General features: G+C 37.2%; 1 protein-coding gene across 1 annotated transcript in view; it reads right to left on the bottom strand.

Annotated features, from left to right (window-relative positions):
- Positions 1–17,284, bottom strand: part of LOC586799 (DNA-dependent protein kinase catalytic subunit) — a 109,049-nt gene extending 91,765 nt beyond the window's left edge. Inside the window, exons 1-19 of the mRNA XM_030984017.1 lie at positions 16,935–17,284; positions 15,903–15,979; positions 14,362–14,529; positions 13,760–13,871; positions 12,631–12,743; positions 11,626–11,725; positions 10,971–11,134; positions 10,024–10,179; positions 9,061–9,156; positions 8,253–8,335; positions 7,605–7,680; positions 6,992–7,160; positions 6,402–6,451; positions 5,427–5,549; positions 4,860–4,994; positions 3,540–3,664; positions 2,804–2,963; positions 1,895–2,176; positions 233–386 (exon numbers count right to left, since the gene is read on the bottom strand). Of these exons, the coding sequence (XP_030839877.1) occupies positions 233–386; positions 1,895–2,176; positions 2,804–2,963; positions 3,540–3,664; positions 4,860–4,994; positions 5,427–5,549; positions 6,402–6,451; positions 6,992–7,160; positions 7,605–7,680; positions 8,253–8,335; positions 9,061–9,156; positions 10,024–10,179; positions 10,971–11,134; positions 11,626–11,725; positions 12,631–12,743; positions 13,760–13,871; positions 14,362–14,529; positions 15,903–15,979; positions 16,935–17,082 (2,491 nt within the window). The 5' untranslated portion in view covers positions 17,083–17,284. The remainder of the gene's footprint in view (positions 1–232; positions 387–1,894; positions 2,177–2,803; positions 2,964–3,539; positions 3,665–4,859; positions 4,995–5,426; positions 5,550–6,401; positions 6,452–6,991; positions 7,161–7,604; positions 7,681–8,252; positions 8,336–9,060; positions 9,157–10,023; positions 10,180–10,970; positions 11,135–11,625; positions 11,726–12,630; positions 12,744–13,759; positions 13,872–14,361; positions 14,530–15,902; positions 15,980–16,934) is intronic.
- Positions 17,285–20,781: the final 3,497 nt, after the last annotated feature.

Below are 20,781 nucleotides of genomic sequence, written 5' to 3'. Positions count from 1 at the left end.
TTGACCTTGTGACCCCAAAATCTAAATCGGTTCATTGGCTCTGCAAGATACATACATGACACAAGATTGGTTGGCGGTAATCCATTAATTGGTTCTTGGTTCACGAGAACGGGATGTACAGACGGACAACCAGAAAACATAATGCCTCCGGCTACTTTGTAGCGGAGGCATAAAAAACTCTGGTATGAAAGGATATATGTGCATCATTCTCCATCCTCCTACAAGTACTTACCACTGCCAGCTCCCAGGTAGCCATCTAGCTGAGGAAGAACCTGGGCATAGTATGGCTTAAGAACATCTGAAGGAATGTATCGGATCCAGGCCTGAAGGGCTGATAGACCAGACTCTGCCAGCGGTAGATAACTCAAACCAAGTTTGAATGCAGTCTACACGATAAAACACACAACAATCAGATCAAAGCATAATATATTATAGAAATCATATCGTATAACAGATCTTGTCATACTCGTCAAACCAAACTTACAGTTCCTATTAGAGGACAGATTATGAGGGAAGATATGTATCTGGGGATAGATTTCTACAAGCAGTATTGAAAAGCAGCATACAGAAAGTATGCCTTGTCATAGGATAGCATTAAGACCCCCAGAAAGAAAACAAATCTGAACATTAGACAATAAAGGTACTATATGGTAAAACTAATATAAATATTGAACACAAATCCTACCACCATATTAAGGCCTACACTAATTCAACAAAGATTTTATTTTTTTCATTTGCTGTAGTGAATTGCACCAATAGTATTTGTACTGATTATAATAAAGGTTTTTATAAGATACCATTGGACCCACAGAGACTACACGTATTATAGTGGCAGAGAAAGAGACAAACAAGAAGAAAGCATTGCATGTAGATAGAATAGAATCTGTGTTGTGTATGTGAAAGGAAGAGAGAGAGAGAGAGGGAGGGAGATGGGGGGGGGGGGGGCGGTGACATTACCTTGAGTGCTGGAATGACATCATGAACCTGATTCTCTACCACCTGATGAGGGAGAGAGAGGATGAGAAAGAGATGGGGGGGGGTGACATTACCTTGAGTGCTGGAATGACATCATGAACCTGATTCTCTACCACCTGATGAGGAAGAGAGAGGATGAGAAAGAGATGGGGGGGGGTGACATTACCTTGAGTGCTGGAATGACATCATGAACCTGATTCTCTACCACCTGATGAGGGAGAGAGAGGATGAGAAAGAGATGGGGGGGGGGTGACATTACCTTGAGTGCTGGAATGACATCATGAACCTGATTCTCTACCACCTGATGAGGGAGAGAGAGGATGAGAAAGAGATGGGGGGGGGTGACATTACCTTGAGTGCTGGAATGACATCATGAACCTGATTCTCTACCACCTGATGAGGGAGAGAGAGGATGAGAAAGAGATGGGGGGGGGGTGACATTACCTTGAGTGCTGGAATGACATCATGAACCTGATTCTCTACCACCTGATGAGGGAGAGAGAGGATGAGAAAGAGATGGGGGGGGGTGACATTACCTTGAGTGCTGGAATGACATCATGAACCTGATTCTCTACCACCTGATGAGGGAGAGAGAGGATGAGAAAGAGATGGGGGGGGGGTGACATTACCTTGAGTGCTGGAATGACATCATGAACCTGATTCTCTACCACCTGATGAGGAAGAGAGAGGATGAGAAAGAGATGGGGGGGGGGTGACATTACCTTGAGTGCTGGAATGACATCATGAACCTGATTCTCTACCACCTGATGAGGGAGAGAGAGGATGAGAAAGAGATGGGGGGGGGGTGACATTACCTTGAGTGCTGGAATGACATCATGAACCTGATTCTCTACCACCTGATGAGGAAGAGAGAGGAAGAGAGAGGGAGGGAGATGGGGGAGGGGGGCGGTGACATTACCTTGAGTGCTGGAATGACATCATGAACCTGATTCTCCACCACCTGATGAGGAAGAGAGAGGATGAGAAAGAGACAAGAGGCGAGGAGGTCATCCTTGTACTGCTTCAGTCGGATCAACACCTCCTTCGAGAACTTGGAAAACAGGATGAAGCAAGCCTGTTTATCAGACAGAGACACGTTGCTAGGTGTGGTCCTGGTTGCTATGGATTCACTATCATCATCCACATCCATGGGTTCTTCTTCGTTCACCTCTGTTCTGAATGTGACATTAGGATTGACTTCCTGGTATCCATGAAACAAATACGAAACACAATTATATCTAAATGCTGTTGAAGGAGCACATGCTAACTAAAGGAAAATTATGAACCAAAGAACCTGCTTCAATAAAAAAGCTCTTATATTGTTAACAACATAAACATCATGAATTCTTGTTGATGTTTCTATGATAAACATAATGAAGATCTTAATACAATTACACTTTCAATGTAACTGTTCACTTCATATCCCTATCTATCCTTAAGTATTACATAATAAGAGTTGTATGCAAAGGAGTATCATATCATAATCTCTCTCGTAACCCTTCAAGTTCAAGTTTCAAGTTTTATTTGTTCCACATTTTACAGAAAATATAAACATACATATAAAATGAAAAATTATACAATATAATTTTAGTATAAATGAGCATGTATCAATGATTCTCAATTCATATAATAGATTAAGTAGAATGCGAGGAACCTATTAAAAAGCAATGCTTGTATGATATAGGTCCCTGAAAAAAATAAGTAATGTAGATGAAAAACAGTAGCAGTAGAGAAAGACGTAATTTAGAGGAGAGAATTTAAAATACAATGAAATTAGGACATTTTTATACAACATAATGCATTAGCACCCATACCCAGAGTCACTCACTTTGAAGAATGCAGTCTTTCTGGACATGGTCATACAGATGGTCAGTAGCTTGTAGAAGCCACTGACCAGTGGAAGTTGGCTGGAGAGCTGGATCAGTTCATGACCAAAGCGATACACCCAAGGATCAAAGAGATGGATCTGCCTTGTTGGTAACAGCTCCCTTGATAGAAAGAAAATAAATGCAAAGAATATCCAAGAATAGCAACATAATTCAAACATACTCGAACCTTTCGTCTTGCTCTCATCAGAGTAAATCGCAAAAATGAACAGAAAACCAAAATCAGTAAATGTACGCGCAAGCCCAAGGGGACAAAGGGCACAAAACAAAACACAATGGGCTGTGATTGTGATGTACTTCGTCGAGTGCATGACACATGATTTAGTATGTCTGTACTCCTTGCCATTCTTTGATTTAAGAGTCAATCATCTTTAAAGATGGAGATGTTGATATCAAACTATGAGTGTAGGAGAAAATAACATATCATGATGGGTACATCATAATAATAATAATAATAGTGGGTTCTTGTATAGCGCTCATGTCAGTCAAATTTGACCCTTCTGGCGCTCCCGATTATTACCCTGGCTTTAGCACGGCGCTCTAGCATTTCAAGGAATAATTTCACTCCACTCCTAAAGCACCAAAAAAAGCACGCTCCATTGGTAATGTGAAAGTCATACAAATAGAACGACTGAACAACAGTAAAAATAAAACATCTCACAGGAGATGTGATCTTACTTGGTGAAATCCACCAGGTTGATGAACACTTGGAAGTCCTTTGGTTTGGTTGGTTGCAATCCCTCTAGAGGGTCAGATGAGGTATTTCCTTCAAGGTCAGAGGTCACACCACCTGATGTCGAAGCCTGTGATCACATGAAAAAATATGAAACAAAATGAAAGGAGATGTAGCAGCTATTTTCACAGCCTTGACAATCCATATGATTTCATTCTCTCCCAATATACTGCTTCAGCATAAATGTATTTCTAAATAAATATACTTTATTATTATGTACTCTTTCATTTCAATGCATGTTAATGTCTGCTTCTGGTACTACACAGTTAACAGTCCAAAGAACTATGTCTAGTCTGGGAGAAAAGGCGTTTATTTCTGCAGCGCCATCTCTTTGGAATGCTCTTCCACTGAGGATTCGATCACTAGAATCCCTAGAAACATTTCAAAAGAATCTAAAGTCATATATGTTCGCATGTTTTTTTTAGTTAATTATATGTTGAATGTACATCTATGCATTTTTCCCCCTTCTCATTTCTCTGTGTATCTCGTTCTAATTCTATCCCTCTGCGCCTTAGAATAGTTTACTAGATCGATGGCACATAATAAATGATGTATTATTATTATTATATTATACTACCAACTAATGTCCAATCATCTGTAATTCTTTCTCACTTCATCCCCCCCCTCTCCCAATCACTCTTCAGTCTCTACCTATCATTCTGCTCTTCTCTGTACTGTACTTCTGCATCACCAGGAACCCCCTAATTATTATTTTTTTTTTTTTTGCTTGTACTTAATTGTCAGGGCTCACAAGGCACAAGCTTTTCTTATCTTGGAGCCCTGGCTGGCTCTGTTTAAAAAAAAAAGAGTTTATATTTCTTCATAAATTTTCAAGTATAGAGATATTATTGTGTATTCAGAACTGAATAAATGAATGAAATGAAAATCTACTGGAAATAAACAAAGTGAATGAATGTACACATTTCAAATTGTGTGATTGGCATATCAATCAATCAAGACCCATTTCTAGTCTCAGGTTGGCTAGGACTAAAGTATGGCCCATAAAATTGGTGTAATAGACCTACTCTGCATATTAAACTGTATCCTACTCCACTAAAAGTAAACTGCCCCTCAACCGGAGAACTGAATGGCCTTTTAAATAATCTTTAAAAAATAATATTACACCAAATCACCTGTATCTATCTCATATTTTTATTTTTTTTTTTAACTCTAAAAGACAATCTCAGATTGCATCAGATGACAGCTCTTAAAGTAGCTCAAAGTAAAAGTCATATTATTTAGACGTTTCTGATCTAATTACTCACCTCTTCTTCATTGTGTTTGTTGGAGCTGAGATCAAGCTTTTTGAGTACCTTCAGGATTCCACCTATCAGCTCATTGTAGATCATAGTGTGGATGTTCAAACGTTCGGCATAGCTCGAGCCATGGGCTTCAGATGTCTTTAAAGACACAGGAGGATAAAAATTGTTAATTAGAATCATGTAGTTTCCACTAACTACACTGTAGGACAGAAAGATCATATTGTTAAATAGTAGTTCTGTTACACAACACTTGTACGAGTGAAACTGTAGACTTTGTGGACTCTCATTATTTTTTTGGAATGTAGATTGTCATTTAAAATGAAAATATTCATATTGAACATGTTTGTATCAAAAGTAAAACTGTCAGTATATTGCATAAACTTAAATATACTGTTCCCCAAAATATGCTGATACTAGTATACAAAGTCCTCATCTTGCCATATCTTAGATATGGTAATATTGTATGGGGTTTAGCTTGTGTATTTAAATGATGTACATGTTCATTCATTGTGTACAACCAATCATTTGATTAGAGTTGTATAAAACAAAGTATGATACAATGTGCCCAACCTTGATAAACTTGCTATCCAGCAGTCTAGTCCATAGATCCATGAAGCTTTTATAGGAGACCCGTCTAGAATCCTGCTCAATCTCCATCTCGTCACTCCTCTGTTCTTCCCCTTCATCACCTCCCTACATACCAAGAAAATAAAGATGATGTTAATAGTCTGGTTTCATATGGCACCTGATAAATCTACAATGTCTTTAAGTGCTTTACAGAAATAATATTACTCCTGTCATTATATACACCGTGCTTTTCTAGCGGGAGCGAACCGTCAGGCACCTATTTACATGTAGAGATGCTGACAATGCTGAACAAACTACAATGACTTTTTCATCCTACCGGGGGGTGTTTCATAAAGCTGTCGTAAAGTTACGCATGACTTTACGAATGACTTAAATATGAAAAGTCAAATGGGATGCTCAATCATTTTTAACTGCATCAACTAAAGTTGAACTGTGCAGATGTAGATTAACATTCTAATAATAACACACATTTTTAAAGCAAAGTATATTTGTTGCCATAATTTAATTGAGGTTATTGAAAATATAGTCACACTTTGGTAAAACATTAGGAACAACTTTTGGCATCCTATCTGGCACTTCATATTCAAGTTGTTTGTAAAGTCATGGGTAACTTTACGAACAGCTTTATGAAACACCCCCAGGTACCCATTTAGCATCTGGGTTGAGAGAAGCACTGTAGATAAAATGTGCCATGCTGGGGGCCAAACCTATGATCTTCAACCTGAGGTCTTCTTATGACATTGTTTTTGAGAGAGAAAGTGTCTAAAGAGTATTCATCTGATAAAACAGTAGTCATGTAGCAAATGAAAATACTAATGTTGGAATCAGCAAATACTACTAGCATCGATTATACAGTCACAAAGGTCATTATTTTAACCAATCTACAGGTGATATTTTTACGTCAAAGACATAAAGAATTTGATCCACATAGAGATAAAGAGTTTAAATGAAACTTACTGATTCCAGGAGAACAGGAAAGGAGCATGTACGGAGGATCCACTGGTAGACTGAAATAGAAAACAGAAAAAGAAATGTAATGTACTGTGACAGTGACTGCTTACAGTTTTGATGATTTAAACATAGTGAATAACAACAAAGATAGCATTATAAAGTACAGATCCACCACCAAAAACAAGATGATTCAATTTCTTTAGGGGGAGGGACATCCAATGAAGGTTAGCATCTGAGCAGTGTACGAGAACATCACAATTGATCCAAGGATCCAATGACTGTGCTAAACCTGCTAGAGAGAGCTCTTGAACACCTTCATCTAATGTCCTTTGGCAAGACATTGATATACATTTGCCACACTCTACCCAGGTGAAGTAAATGGGGACAGGTAGGAAGAAATTCCTTGAACGCTGTGAGCACAGAAATCGGTAGCCTAGCAGAGCCGAGGTAATATTGGAGCGCTTTGAGCACCTTGCCGGGTGGATATGTGTGCTATATAAATATCCAATATTATTATTATTATTAATATCATTATCTACCAGCTCTTATTCTTACACGATAAGGTTTACAACGACATACTGACTAGATCGTCTTACCAACTCTTGAGAGGAACCCTTGCAGGGATGTTCCTTTGGCCGAAAGAGCAATGAGGATCTGTAAGATGGCACTGTGACTGGTCCATTGACTACTCCTAGCCTGATGAGGGTAGCTTCCAAACACCAGTACTACCAACTTCTCCAGGGACGTCAAAAAAGTATCACTCACCTGCGAAAGTAACAAGCATTTTCATGGATTAGGAACAGTAACCCATTGCTTATGGAAACCAATTTGTAGAAGTGTTGAAGTTGAGTGCACTTTACTTGATATTCAAAGGTCGTGGTTCGATCCCCATTAATCAATCAATCAAGGCATTAATCTACATTTGCCACTCAATACCCAAGAAAGAAATGGGGAAAGCATTTGTAATTGCCTATGCACTCAAGGTGACCATATGGTAGAAATACTTCCAAGAGAGTGAAGATGGTGCACATTGTGCGTGAGTGAATGGCCCAAATTCACAAAGGAGGTTTGTCGACAAACATAGGTTTATGTGCGTCATATGATGCGTCTTGGTTTAAAACGCGTTGAAACACGTCATATGATGCACATAAACCTAGGTTTGTCAACAAACCTCCTTTGTGATTTCGGGCCTAAGAGTTTAGTACTCACTGTATCTAATTGTCCCACAATGCTAGCTAGAGCTTCCAAGTATGTGGGTAGTTGGGACAATCTCTCTTCTCCTTGCCTAAAAACAGATAAGGATTAAATATCAATACACCATTACAGAATGATCCTTAAATAGTACATATACATTTGCAGTGGTATTCAATTTTAATAGATAGAAACTGCAAAATATACAAGGAAAAAGGTTTCAAATTCTGACGACCCCTCTTCTGTATATACCATGTCATTATCTGTAAAGCGCTTAGGCACATTGTTGGATCGATGTATTGAGCATTTTATAAACACAGAATATTATTAATATTATTATTATACATCTTAAATTATATGTTGATAAGTATGAATAAATAAACATCGTATCAAATCATATGAGACTACCTCTTCCTTTTTATACATGGAAACTTCTCACAATATCACGAGGCATAACAGCAAGAAAAGAGGAAGATAAGATCTGGGGCCGGTTTCATAAAACTTGTTATCTATAACAAATGCTAAATTTCTATGACAAATTTGCTCTCAGCCAATCAGATGCCATGATTTCAGTAGCTTGTAACAGTAGCTTATAACAGTAGCTTGTAACAGTAGCTTGTAACTTGTTATTGATATCAAGTTTTATGAAACAGGGCCCTGACTCACACAAGAAACTGTTGTTCGCTCCTTAGGATGATCTCATTGAACATGAATCTCACATCAGCTTCTTTCATGAATGCCTTGCATGGCTGATCAATGAAAAAAACATAGAAAAATGAAATCATAAAAGTGAGGACATTTAACACAGAACTTGGAAGTGTTCACTGGCGCCCCTTTCCATGCTACAAGCAGCATATCCTGCCCGAGCATGACATTTGTGTAATATATTGTTGGACGAATAAAAGCTTCATTTAGTTTCTTGAACGATCTCATTAACATAAATCTCACGCAATCTTCTGTCAAAAATGCCTTAGCACAGCTGTTAAAGATATAGAGAAAGAAATCATAGGAGTGAAAACCTCCAATACAGAACTCTTAAAGCATACACTCTGCACATACACAATTTAACATCACAAGCAGCATATCCCGCCCAAGATAAAATTCCTGACTCAAAAGTGAAAGAACTCATTGTAATATTGAATTGAAATGAATTGAATTTCATACTACAAAGTTAAGGGCACAGAAATAGCAATTTTAACCATTAATTCAAGTAGTGAGATATTTTTACTTCATTTTTTCAGCAAATATGACATATTCCGATTATTTTCCGGAAAAACATTGTGAAAAACAAAATGCTTACATCACAACCTTGATGTCATTTCTTCATCTGATATCTGTTCAAGTCTTAATACTGGTCAAGAATGACATTCAAAAGTCACTTAATTTGGCAGCCTCTCCTAACATTGTCAAAATGTGTGTTAAGTGCGATCAATCGTGTAAGAGAAAGTAAATATGTCTGTTTTCTTAAACCTACCGCTGCAAAGACACCATAGCCTCTGATGGCTGTAGAAAGAGACTTTGAAGAGCTGCTTGCATCATCAATGGTACTCCGAAATGACTTGATGAAGTACTACGGAGGTAAAAAGATAAGAAAACATACATCATACCTTCATCACCATCATCGATACTTCATGATCAGGATCAACGACATGCAATTGCTATTAAAATCAAATATCACAATTTCAATTCTTAAAGGCATAATTTATCAATGTTAAAGCCGAGATGCACGGCCCTACGTGTTATCAGTGTCTGTGATATGGTGTAATATTGAAGCCCTAAAAAAAAAATTGCGCTTCAAAATGATCAAGTGCTTTAAAAAAGTAAAAATCTTTGAGTGACCGGTTTTTTCATACTCGTTTTCCCCAATAGACTGTAGTGTTATGAAAACCGTTTGGCAAACGGTTTTCAAAATTTGTAATTCCAATCATAAATATCTTGATAATCAGACAGGCGATCGACTTGTAAAAATAATGGGGTTCCTGACTGAACTAAAGGTTTATAATTATCATTGCAGCATGAGCTAAATCAAGGATTTTGTTTGAGAATCTGAGACAAAGTTACCGGATCCCTTTAAAGTGGATTTGATAATTTATTTTGACCAGAGGTGCCAACCTTCATCAACAAAAAAAGAGTATTTTTAAGAGGAAAAAAAATGTATTTTTGAAAAATCTCTCTACTTAACATGGGCTCGAAAAAACGGCGGTATCACGTATACAACGTATTTCAATGGAATTAAGATTTTTAAAACATCTCAATTTTTAGGGAAAAACATGATTTGGGGGGTCATTTTTTAATCTCAAAAATTGAAAAAGAAAAAGAAAAAGAAATCAGTTTGCTACTTGACTTCACTTGCCAGTATTTTCCAGTTTACATTGCAAACATGACTGTTGGCGAAATGATCAGAGTTTGATTCTTTGAACTTATTTCCCCCCCTTACTTTCAAGACTGCTACATCAGAAGACCTCTTCTTGTCTGCGTTTTCTACAAGCATGTGAGACACCACTTTGAAGAAGGCCTGAAGAGCGTCATACCCTGCCCATTTCATCTCAGAGTTGTGTGAATGACTCCAGTATTTGAGTCGGTTGTACACCATCTATGCATAGAGAGAAAAGAGAACTTCCTTGGGTCCGTGGTGTCCAAGCATCATCTCTATATGAAGAGCTTAATTCCAAAAGGAGCTAAATCCACTTTTAATGAAAATTGAGTTATTGATATCAAAACATTGTTCACTTCAGAACCTGTCTTTCAACAAAATTATTTACCTAAATTTTGGGAGCAACTATGAAAAAATGCACCTTCTAATATCACTTTTTTTATAGATGCCTGTACAAAATCTGGTAAACAATTCCTTTTTTTCTCTGAAGTTATAAAATAAATTAGCTCCTTTTGGAATTAAACTCTTCATATACTGTAGCTAAATCCAGATATTTCAATCTAACTATACCAATGGATTACTAATTTCACCCCTTTCCATATCATACCAGTATCATATCAAATCCTATTTGCATTTCATATCACTCATTCCTATCTTATCATCCCCTTATTGTTCTTTTCTGTCTATCAAATTTGCCTCCATCCCTTCTACTCCCAAAGGCATCTCTTCTACTCTTAACTACTTCATATCGGTATTGTCAATTCTATATCAATATCAGCAATATCATTATCACTATCGTTACAGGCATCACCATCATCTACCACCACCACCACCATCATGAACAATTACTGACAATACTATCATAATTACCCCCATTAATAATCATAATCTTCATCTTCAGAACATAATTATCATAATGGTCACCATTACCATCCATCACCCCTCCGTTATGATTACCAACATCACCATCATTACCTCCACTCGTTCGTACACAATCCTTCTATTCTCACCTCATGGTCCCGGTAGAGATATTCATTGAACTGATCTGCATGCCTACGTATCAGGTTCAGCCCAGCCTTTGGGATCTCGTATCGGGGCTTGGTCCCAGACCTGTATGGTCCTGGATCCACGCTCATGGTCACATACTGGTAGATGTCCTTGCAATGTTTGCTGTCTAGAAGACCAAGATAATACAGAAAGCATCATTATGACTCATTTCGGGTTTATCACTATCATCATCATCATCGTCACTTATCATCATCATAACCATGATCATCACCATCATCAACATCATCATCATCATAACCATCATCACCATCATCATAATCATTATCATTATCAACATTATCCTCAATGTTCTTTACCTACTTGAAATGAAGGTGCTGCCTATTACTTGTGTCCCTCAAGTTGTTTTCATCAACCCAGATACTGGTCAAAACAAGGTTTGTCATATTATACAAACTCCATCCCCAACTGTAATTGATATACACTGTAGTAAGCTTGTATCTACTACAAATGTGATCCCACAAACTACAATTAATTGAAATAACTTCCAACAAAAAAAGAATCAATAATAATATTACAATTAAGAACTCCCAATTTGTAGATAATTTCACATGATATACTCCTGTATATAATGATACTTCTCAGATCCTTTTTACTCACTCTCTTCCACAGACTGTGTGAAGTTAACCAGGAGATGGGATAGACCCATTAGACATCCAGCAACAGTCGTCATCTCAGGCTTCTTGGTCTTGGTAGTCATCTGTGAAAAATCAACAGGATATAAAGTGAAACCTGTGTGTAAAGACCACTAAATGGATACAAGAATCCTGACAGGCAGGTGGTCTTTATGTCTGGGATGCCAGTTAGAATTCATCAGAGGGCCTGAAAATCACCTAGAATGAGCTAGTTTGTACACAAAAAAGCCTAAACTATGGTATGAAAATAACTCGCCAGGGCCTGAATTCAGGCTATTGCCTGAAAACTGGCACCCCTGTTTATGTACAGGCTTGATAAATACACGTTTCAATATAAAATAGAGCTTATGGGAAACATAAAATGATTTCATCAAGGAAATTATTTTATGTAGCAAATAAATCAAAATCAAATAAACGACCGATATTGAAACACTATGGATATACTGATCACCTCTCCTTGCCATAACCTTTGTTAAATAAGACCCTGTCGGAAGTGAGAATTGAAATAAATGAACTATATAATGTATCAACTGAAAGATTATGAGCCATAAATTACAATGATATATTCTATTTTGGTGTCTATCAGGAGTAAAATTTCTCTGAAAAGTCAGAATCTAGTTGTCAACCTAAAAAAGTAGTGATCGACTTGATGAAATCATCTCATTTAGAGTACGCATATTCACAATGACCTTGCATCATTTAACCATGGCACATCGCCTCAGCTATAAAGGCAAGCCGATCGGGTCTACATGTTATGTCATTGTAACTGCGGCAAATTTGACCCCTGTTGACCCGTAATTTGGAGTGGAGCGTAAAATAAGGTTTTAGTTTGCTTTAGTGCAGGACTGAAAAAAAAAATGTTTTTCATTCCTTTATATTTGTATTCTACGTATATTCTAGTATATTCCATTGATCTAAAGTTGTGTTATTATAGGATAGGGTCGTTAAGTGAATAAAGTTGATTTGTTACCTGTTGTTTAAGTGTTGATACAAGAACATTGAAGAGTCGGTCGGAGTAATGCATCATTAACTGAGGGTAATACTCTCCAAAGGCTCCGAGGGTTTGGTAGATTCCAAGTTTTACTGGAAAATTTGAGAGACATACAGTTAACAAATAAATTATTCATACCCCTTGTAATTGTGTTTTCGTAAATCGAGAATGAAAAGTGGAGTGGTCGAATAAAGGCTCTTGTTGAATGCTTTGAGACGTTTGCTATAATATGTCACATTCCTAAAGAAACAAAAATCTAGGCAAATCAATTTTTCACATACTTAAAAATTACAAAAATTGTCAAGGGTATGAATAATTTAGCTGTTAACTGTATAAAATATTTGGTGAATATTATTGGTGCATGTTCTTGGTGCACAGTTCTAAGAGGGCACAAAAATGGAGTGGTACTTATTCAGTACTAAAATCAAACTAGATTCAATTAATATGCAGTCGATGGTCCTGGAGAGGTATTTGAAATATGTGTACCGGGTATTTGTTTTGTTTTGGGAAATTACTGTTAGGAGGGATACGTCAATTTTCAAAACAACATCTGCATTGTGACAAGTTATCACTGAATGAATGCACAAAGGAGGACAGTCCATGAAGACATCAGTCAGTGCAAGGATCAATATAAAGCATATTTTACTTTTTTTTTACATGACAATTAAAAAACATTGTGTCACAATCAACAATCAGAAGGCGAGTCGGTAAAACGTCTGCCTGTCGAAGATTGCGGGTTCGAATCCAACCCAGGTGGATGACTGAAACCTGCATTGTGTGTTAACGTGCCCCTCCTCTTGTTTCATAGACGCAGGCTATGTTCAGTGGAAAACACCCCGTCCCTCGGATAGGACGTTAAATGGAGGCCCCTTGTAGAGAAGAGTTACCACCTTTGCATGATAAGAACCCACTTCACAATTCGTATAAGAGTAGGGGGAAACCCTGGTGTAGTGGTCCACCTGCACACCCTTGATCACTTATACTGGGAGGAGATATCCAAGGGTTACAGTGATTCGGTTCACTTTTCGCCTCCTAGACACAGGTGACGTCAAATATTTGATAATAATTTTTTTTAATCAAATAGAAGTCCACGTTTTAAACTGCAAACCTGATTGAGAGAGTTTACTTGGTTGACCGAGCTCTCCAAAGAATTTCTTGAGCATTGCATCCACACCCATAGCTTCATCATCCATCCTGGTGCCACTGGTCAGTTTCAACAACTAGATCATAAAAATACAGAGTAGTCAGTACACAAACATAATAAGTAATTGGGAACGATATATGCTCTAAATAATTCAACTAATACCTCTTGTGACATTCTGATCAATAAGTATTGGGTAGGGGCTTGAGAAGGCTGGGGTTTAGTATTTCTTGCATTTATTTTCTACATGTTCCTCAATTGAATACACTTTGAAACAAGAAAAGAAAATGGGGGGGGGGGGGGCTTAAAGAAAGAATTGGGGGAAGGGCTTAAAGAAAGAATTGGGGCAGGGGCTTGCTTGAGCCCCCCCCCCCCCCCCTACCCCATTCTAGACCTACTTCTGATGTAAACTATTTTTATATAATTTATCTATTCTGAATTTACAGAAAAAATAAATTTGCACTTAACATGATAAGGATACAAGTTAATATCCTCCTGAACCTCAGCAGACGATAGCCAAATAAAGTTTGGCAACTGAAGTAATAGTGTTTTAGACCTTGAATACATACCTCAATCACGAGTGGAAATGTCTTGGCCTTGACCTTGGCTAATTTGTCTCTGGTATAGAGAGACATGCAGACATCTTTTATGTCCTTCGCATGGTCCAGGACCAGCTCTTTGGCCTTCTGTACAAAGCCTAGGAGGAACTCCAAGGTCTGGACCTTGCTCCCACCATACTGAAAAACAACAATCAATGTTATTTCAACCGGTCTATTTTTAAACTACCAGCTGACTTTTAAAAACTTTTAAAAAACTATATCTCGGCATTTCATAATTACTAAATAGTGAACTCAGAAGTTTAAGATTTATATTGACTGTGGAACCACCTTTGGTGGATGGAGGCTTGAATAAAAAGAAGATTAAGACATTTTTGTTCACAGTTATAAGAAATCAGCAAGTTATTTATGTAGGTAGTGATAATATGACATTTGAACTGTTATCAATTTAGTTTAAAGATACAGACCAGTTATGGTCATGCGATTGCATTGTGAAAGAAACGTTGTGGAATCAATCAGTAAAGGTTGATCATCTAGCATATAAGTATTAGTGTGTACTGCAAGGTTCTGGAATCATCAAAATGATAAGAAATTTGGCCCAGTCTACGTAAAGTTACAAGCACTGTACACAGAAAGATGTATATGGGACTATGCACACGTGCACGACACGTGCGTTTATCTCTCACATACCAATAGATAAACTAATTAACCAAATATATCAATTAGTAGGCGGTTTCCCTGCAAAATTTGTATCATCATGTATTAGTCAAAACATATTCTTTCACATGATTGGTAATAAGAGCTTCCATTTCATTTTTTGAAATTGGGGCGTTTCCAATACTGGTCTTTACCTTTAAGAATTACAAACAGAACATCAATGAACAGATATAAAGGACAAAAAGGTAAACTTTCTTTTACAAGACTTATGTACATGGTTGACAAATGTTGGTGTTGACATATGAAATAAGTGTCAGATAAATCAGAGGTTTGAAAGATAATGACTGAGATACAGTCAAGTTTTTGAGATCCAAGATGAAAGTTCAATGAGTCTACATAAGAACGATTGACACACTTTGAGTAAGATGGGATTTATTTATTAAGCATATATTTTAAGGTATATTTAACAGTCTTCACTAGAAATTTATCTAGGCGGGTGACCTTGTTTTCTGGATTTTTAAAAAATGAAAGGACAGTATTTCTGTAAAGATATGTTATTTTGACATCTAGATATTAATGGGGGTTTAGGCCTTGTAGTCTTTAGAGAGTTTTTGGATATAGAGTCAAGACTTCTTAATAAATGCAATTTAAGATTTTGATTATACATGAACAGGGTAAATGCATACAGATTTAGTGCAGTACATTTTATGAGATATAGACAAGTATAAATACTGAGGATGTTATATTTTTGTTCTACTTACAGGTTGAATAAAAATACTCAACTGGCATATTGTTGGGTTATACAACTAAGCAGATTCGATCGTAATCTTCCTTTTTCGAGCAAACCAATGTATAGGAGGTGAATGAAGTTTACTTTCCCATCACTAGCTTCTTACCTCATCTTTTGAAACTGCCTTCTGAAGAAATGTGATGATTCCAGTCTCCTTCTGAAACAGTTCTGACCGACAAAATGCTAGGAATTTGAAATAAAAGATAAATGACATGGTGACAATCAAATTCAGACATTCAATCAATAGTTATTAGTATGGGCATTGATGAGAAGTAGTTTTTCTTGTAAGTATTCATACATAACTGAGGGTCTCAGGCCTATAGGCCTAGTTTTCGAGAATAAATGCATCGGTTATTAATTAATCTGCTAAATTGACATTTTGATTTATTCAAAAGTTTGGTGGCTAGTTTGATGGCTAGATCTAGCCACCGAAGCTTGCATAGCAGATCCTATGATCGGCTTATTTCTCTAAAGAGAGGAGCCGACCCTACCAAAATAAGAGGCTAACGAACGAAAGAAAAAAATTTGGCCTAATAAAATAAGTAATATAAATAGTAATACACATAGACCTACAAAGTAAATTTACTAAAGAGAAGGTAAGAGCTGTGCTTTTGATTCGTAACATTTCAAACACCACTGTACAAAACTCAACTGGTTTCACTCAATCGACGGTACTTTAGTGACAATTGATGACACCTAAATAGCAGGAAAATACATTTTTTTCAACTTACTGATGTTAAAAAGAATAATTAAAAAATTCAAATTGTAAGTCTAGTGTCAAATTTGCCGATCAACCCAATCGGTCCTATTGTGTGGTGTGTATATTTGTGTATAGTTCTAATAATAGTACCTGCCTCACAGCAAGTATGCAGTGCTAGAGGTCAATACGCATTAGCATTGACTCTATCACTTTGCTGGAGTGATCATCATGATCATGATCATGATCATGTTTATCCTTGTTTATCATTTTTCAAAATTTCCACAATGATTATGAACATAATTTTTATACTTCTGAGGATCATTCACGTTCACTCTGATTTAGAAAATCTACGTGCATTCATCACAATCATTCACATGATTCAGTCAACACAAACTTCGCAATTCAAGTTGAACTTGAGTTTTCCATTTGTTTACTCACCCAGCTCATTTTCACGGGTCTGATTGAGGCACAATTGAGCAATATCAACCACTAAATCCTGGGCAGTTTCAGGACCATGAGCTGTGCCTCCTGAATCAATAACTTCGTGAAGTTCAGCTAAATGACGCTGTAATTCAGCAGCCGCCATTCTTAATTTCAAAGTTCACCGCTCAATCACTGGCATGGAAATGCGGAAGCGCGCGGAATGGATCATGAGAATGAGGTCGAGGGGGAATGAGAGCCGATTGTCCACCGTAACTCAAGGGGTCGCAGCAGATGCAAGTCCGTACTTGCTTGAAACAGGGCTTGCAGCGAGGCGGAGTCAGCGCGGCACATGTGAATGGTGTTTACCTCTGAACTGTTCACCACCGAGCTATACAATCTCCATCGCATCTGACACTGGTCCCGTTCGCGCGTTTCCGTTTTACACCCTGCCCTAGGCTTTTCGGCAAGAAATTACACGAAACATGCTGTATCCGAAGTCTAAGTTTGTTTATATCGACGTCAAGAATAGCGAAGCCAAAGCTTATGTACAATTTCAATTGGGGATGCGAGGGTCTTCTTGTTCAAGACGGTTTTCCCGATATATTATTGTTTTGTTATCGCTGGGCTAAATTTTGCGAGCTGATCACGCATCCTCACGCTCTTAGAGTATTGCGTATTAATGGATAAAAATAAATGATACGACTAGGAAGATCAACTAGTATAGAGAGTTAGCTAGCGCTACGTGACGTTTTCAGAGTTCTGGTGGTGTGCAGAGCGCCGAGGCAAGATGTGGACGACTAGACTCCGAATACCAGTCGGTTTGTAAAATTTTATTGGAGAAAAGCCTAGGGCAGGGTGTAAAACGGAAACGCGCGTCCCGTTCTGGGCAGTAAGCGCCGCCATATTGAAACTCCTAGATGGATCGAAAGTCCGCGACCACAGAGATTGCAAATTTATGTTATCTCTATTGACCGACCCATAGAGTCAACCAAATCGTTTTGTTTCGTGTGAATTTTTGTTCAAGCTATCAGCATACTAGCAGTTGCGATGATTGAAACTAATATGAACCCTGCAAAATATAGGTTATTATCAAAAATATATAGTTCTATGTTTATAAAAAATTATATGCGTTATTGAAATGTTCCATATGCGTTTTTAAAATACATGTGTTTACAGGTATATGCGATGTTTATAGAAAATGATATATGCGCTATTAAGATATATTGGATGTTTATACAAATATATGCGTTATCACTAAATATCAGCATTTGATGTTGTTAAAAATACATGCTTTATTAATTTATGCGATATACAGGTAGTTCCAAAAGTGATGTGTCAATAAAAAATATACTTTGTGCAAGGAAAAAAAATATGTTCAACACAAAAATTCTATTGGACAATTTATAATATACTAAGAAATAAATTAACTGTGTCGATTATATGCTAACGAGGAAGTCTTCTGGAAGAAATCAAAATTGTGTGCAATCTATAATTATAAACCAGAGATGGCTCCTTTCACCAAAAGTAGTAACAAATATAATGAAAAGCCCAAACCCCGCCCATCCCCTCACCTTCTCTACACCCATGCATCAACTTCATTCTTTTGCATTGTTTTTGTGTGTCATGTGTGTGAATATGGGTGTGGTATATGTATTAGAATGAATGGTTATAACTATTGCTTAGTGATTAATTTTATTCAAATTTCGTTTATTTTCTTTTATTTATTTCTTTATTTGTACAGGGCCCCTCCCAATAAGTGTTATTTTTTAAGGGTCCTTCCAATGTATTTTGTATGTATTCATTATGTAATTATTATGTTTTTAATGGAAATATAAAATTGAAGTGAAATTAATTAAAATTGGAGCTTATGACAACAGAGAGAGAGAGGGAGAGAAAGAGGAAGAGAGAGAGAGAGGGAGATAGAGAGAGTGAGAGAGAGAGAGAGAGAGAGAGACGGGTGGTAAAAGGGAATTAAAGAGAGGGGATACGTGCCACAACTATAAAACAAATTCGTTCATTCCAACCTATTTCCTTCGGCCCAGAAGGGTAAACGTTCTGTCATGTCAGGTGGTTCAGAAAAATAAAGTATTCGCTTTTATAATTAATAGGCCCTATTCAGGTAGAGGTGGATAATACCTCATAAAACTCGAGCAGAGTCGTTTTCAAACAGTGTCGGATGCAACCCCTTCTTTTTAACTGGCAGTACTTCTTTGAACAAAATGACAATAACACTTGCTGAATCGCTACACGGCTATTTCCATGCCATTAAAAAAAAAATAATCTTGTCATATCGGTAATAAACGTATAATACACTCTACAATATAAACATCTTGTATAATAATAATAATAGCTCACATTTATAATATAATGCGCCTCATACTTTGTTTCTAGACGCAGTACATATACCCCGGTCATCGGCAGGCTCACCCGCACACAATATATTTATGAACATTTTCCACTCCCTGGGGAGCATTCCAGCTAAGCGCCACTTGCTCATCCAACTTTCGCATCATATCGGGTATAACCCTGGGCGGAGAGTTAAGTGGCACAATGTAGATGAACGTCCTGCCAAAGGAACGAGCGGGACTCTGACCCCGTACTTTGCGATCTTCAGTCGGGTGACTTATCCACTAGACCACAGCACTTCTTTATAAATGAACGAAATAGATGGGTATGTAACAGTATTCCCACTCAACAATTATTTCCCTTTTCTTTCTGTGTTTGTCTACTTCTATATGTCAGTTTGCCTGATCCCCGCCCCCCCCCCCCCCCCATTCTATCTCTTTCTGACTCTCTCAAGATCTCGATACTCACACATTCCCTTGCGTATAATTCAAACTCATTCGTTTTATCCTCCCCGTCCCCACTATCGGGCTTTGTTTATCCGTCTCAATCATTTCACTTCCTATCACTTCCTGTCCATTTCCATCTTGAGTCCCATCTTGACACCCCCCTTTATTTTTTAATGAACGACAATATACAACGACAACAAAATAGATGGGTATTTGAAATTTAAGAGATGAAAACGTATCTGTATACATTTGGCCTCGAAAACATTTCTAAAATAAACTGATTTTATTACAAATTCTATTTAATACGTTGAATGGTTGAAGCATTGCCATTGAAAAGAACAATTATTCGGGATAAAAAAATGATCAGCAGAGCTGTTTGACACCACGGTTATGTAGGATATACAGCATTAGAAAACATTTCAAATACAACATAAGATAGTTTATACAACACCTACGTGGATCCTTGTCATTTGATTGGACGATTGTTGGTCACATGATATTCAATAGATGGTATATTGCACGGTCGTGCATTTTTGGTTATATGCGCCGTGCATTTTTGGTTATATGCGCCGTGCATTTTTGGTTATATGCAGACTGCGTATCTCTCTGCTGCATGTGCGCGCGCGTATCCCTGCGTGTATCTGACGCGAAGGCAATCTGCATGTAATTGAGAAGGCTTGACTCGAACTGTAATTTATCTTTATAAGGAGTAAAGCATAATTTGTTGATTAACGTTCTATTAGGTCTTCTTCGATGTTGTATAAAACAAATAATGAATGTTTTTCATTCGTTTAATAGTGCAAATATTTTCATTCGTTGAAAGATTAACGTTAATTCTATTCAACTCGGCTGACGCCTCGTTGAATAGAATGTTAATCTTTCAACTCATGAACATATTCGCACTATTGAACTCATAACCATTCATTATTTGTATAATATTCATTGATATACATTACATGGCATAAACAATTACAATAGCATATAGAATAAAGCTATATCAAAATAATACAGGAAAAAAGAAAGATAGAGGATGCATGGTAGAAAAGAAAACAACCATGACGGGCCAATCA

This window comes from Strongylocentrotus purpuratus, unplaced genomic scaffold (assembly GCF_000002235.5).
Source record: "Strongylocentrotus purpuratus isolate Spur 01 unplaced genomic scaffold, Spur_5.0 spur5_scaffold_14, whole genome shotgun sequence".
Lineage (NCBI taxonomy): Eukaryota > Metazoa > Echinodermata > Echinoidea > Camarodonta > Strongylocentrotidae > Strongylocentrotus > Strongylocentrotus purpuratus.
Note: the sequence above shows the minus strand (reverse complement) of the source record. Positions and strands in the feature narration are given on the sequence as shown.